General features: G+C 65.5%; 1 protein-coding gene across 1 annotated transcript; it reads left to right on the top strand.

The window, feature by feature from the left end:
- Positions 1-154: 154 nt before the first annotated feature.
- LOC113941982 (CDK5 regulatory subunit-associated protein 3-like) lies at positions 155-2528 on the top strand (the record flags this gene model as incomplete). The annotated part of the gene is made up of 5 exons (XM_027633115.1): positions 155-391; positions 817-908; positions 1251-1456; positions 2112-2283; positions 2363-2528. Coding segments are annotated over 5 exons (773 nt in total), but the record flags the coding sequence as incomplete, so codon positions are not given.
- Between the last annotated feature and the right edge of the window lie 313 nt (positions 2529-2841).

Here is a 2841-nt window from a genome sequence, read left to right as displayed (position 1 = left end):
CCCAAAACAGCCCCCAACCCACCCAAAGCACCCCCCCAAACCCTCCTTAACAGCCCCTAAATTGTCCCAAACAGCCCCTTTCTCCCCAAAAGAGCTCCCACCCACCAAAACAACCCCAACACCCCTAAAACAGCCCCCAAACCCCCCTAAACAGCCGTGGGGGGGGGTCACAGCATCCCAGTCCCCAGCCATGTGACCCCCCCTGGCTGTTCCCCCCAGGATCAGGCCCTGCCCCAGGGCCCTGGGGGGTGTCCTGGGGGGTGTCCTGGGGGGTGTCCTGGTCCCCCCCACCCCGATGTCACCTTTGTGTCCCAGCAGGAGGGTGGCATCGACTGGGGGGCCGGAGGGGCTGAGGAGCTGCAGATCACGGTGCTGGAGGCTGGTGCTGAGGGTGAGCAGGGCTTGGGGGGGTCCCACAGGGGACAGGCAGTGCCCCCCACACCCTGTGCCCCTGGGAGTGCCCAGAGGGATTTGGGGATGGAGCAGAGGGCAGGACATGGTGCTGTGCAGGGACCTTTGGGTGCTGGGTGGGCAGGGACAGGGCGAGTCCTGAGCCCCCTGGCAGTGCCATGGGGTGATGCTGAGCTGGGATGGGGGGTCCTTTCCCTGCCCCCCTCATCCCCCTGGGAGTGCCCAGAGGGATTTGGGGATGGAGCAGAGGGCAGGACATGGTGCTGGGTGGGGACCTTTGGGTGCTGGGTGGGCAGGGACAGGGCGGGTCCTGAGCCCCCCGTGGGGTGGTGCTGAGCCAGGATGGGGGGATTGGGACCAAAGAGAGCCATGGGGGTCCCATCCCAGCCCCTCCTCACCCCCCAGTGCCCGAGGAGGGGGTTGCCCGTGGCTCCGATGCCCTGACAGTGCTGGAAAACCCTGAGACACGGAACCAGTTCATTGATGAGCTCATGGAGGTGGGAAGGGGTGGGATGGGGCACAGGGAAGTGGGAAGGGGTGGGATGGAGCACCTGGAGATGAGTGTGGGATGGCAGTGAAGTCAGGGACAGGGATGGAGCTCATGGAGGTGGGATGGGGTGGGATGGGGCACTGGAGGTCAATGTGGTTTGGGATGGGGCACAGGGAGATGGGTGTGGGGTGGGATGGGGGGAATATGCAGGTGGGTGTAGGGTGAGATGGGGGGCACAGGGAGGTGGGCATGGGGTGGGATGGGGCACAGGGAGGTGGATGTGGGGTGGGATGGGGCATGTGGGGTGGGCTGCAGCAGGGCCGGACCCGCAGCCATCCCGTTCCCGCAGCTGGAGCTGTTCCTGGCACAGCGCCTGGTGGAGATGGAGGACGAGGCCGACATCGTGGCCATGAGCCAGCTCCAGCTGGCCCCGGCCCTGCTGCAGGGCCAGACCAGTGCCCACGTGGGCTCCCTGCTGGGCACGGCCCGGGCTCTGCTGGCACAGCTCTGCTCCCGCAGTGTCCAGCACCTCTGCATGATCCTCGCCTCACCCAGGTGCCAACACGGCTGGGGAGGGGTCCCGGGGGTGGGGACAGGGTTGGAGGAGGAGGGGGAGGTGTCCTGAGGTGAGGATGGCACTGGAGTGGCTCTGGAGGTGCCCTGAGATGGGGATGGCACCCAGGTTTGATCTGGAGGTGTCCCAGGATGGGGATGGCACCTGGGGAGGATCTGGAGGTGTCCTGGACTGGGGGTGGCACATGGTGTGGCTCTGGAGGAGGAGGTGGGGGTGTCCCAGGATGGGGATGGCACCCAGGCTGGATCTGGAAGTGTCCCAAGGTGACGATGGCACCTGGGATGGTTCTGGAGGTGTCCCAGGATTGGGGGTGGCACGTGGTGTGGCTCTGGAGGTGTCCTGAGCTGGGGGGTGGCATTTGGGGCAGATCTGGAGGTGTCCCAGGACAGGGATGGCACCTGGGATGGATGTAGAGCAGGAGGTAGAGCTGTCCTGGGGTGAGGATGGCACTGGGGTGGATCCAGAGGTGTCCTGGGGTGAGGATGGCACTGGGGTGGATCCGGAGCTGTCCCAGGGTGAGGATGGCACTGGGGTGACTGGAGGTGTCCTGGGCTGGGGGTGTCCCTGGGGTGTCCGGGGGGGGCTGGGGGTCCCCCCAGGCTGTCTGTGGGGGCTGAGGGCTGGCTGTGCCCTCAGGTACGTGGAGAGGGTGTCAGAGCTGCTGAGGCAGAAGCTGAAGCAGGCGGAGCTGCTCCTGGCCAAGAAGGAGGTGATGGCCCAGAAGCGCCGGGAGGCCCTGGCAGAGCAGGGATCTCTGGAGCCCAAGCTCGACCGGCTGCTGGAGAAGACCAAGGAGCTGCAGAAGCTGGTGAGGGAGGTGGGGGGACCCCCTCAGGACCCCCCTGTTTGCCCCCTGCCCGCCCTGAGCCCCCCGGTGTGTGTTGCAGATCGAGGCCGACATCTCCAAACGCTACGGAGGGCGCCCCGTCAACCTCATGGGCATCAACCTGTGACCACCCAAAGCCCCCCTTCCCACCCCGGGGGTGCTGCTGGGGGGCCGTGGCCTCGCTGAGGGGGGTGGATTTGGGGGAATAAAGCAAATTCTCCCACTCATCCATCTGGATTTTGGTGAGGGTGGAGAGGAGCCCTTAAACCCCCCGAGGTTGATCCCAGGGAGCCCCCCCCATGCCCTGGCCTTGGGGGGTTGGATTTTGGGATACAAACGAGTTCTTCCATTCATCCATCTAGATTTTTGGGGCAGAGGAGCCCCTAAACCCCCCAAGGGTCGTCCCAGGGATGTGGGACACCCCCCATGCCCTGGCCTTGGGGTGGCCCTGGTGGGGGGGCAGCCCTTCCTGGGGGGGGTTGATTTTGGGATACAAATGAATTCTCCCACTCATCCATCCGGATTTTTGGGGCAGAGGAG

The sequence above is a fragment of the Corapipo altera genome, unplaced genomic scaffold, assembly GCF_003945725.1.
Source record: "Corapipo altera isolate COAL_440 unplaced genomic scaffold, ASM394572v1 59837, whole genome shotgun sequence".
Taxonomy (NCBI): Eukaryota; Metazoa; Chordata; class Aves; order Passeriformes; family Pipridae; genus Corapipo; species Corapipo altera.
This window is presented reverse-complemented; position numbering and strand designations above follow the sequence as displayed.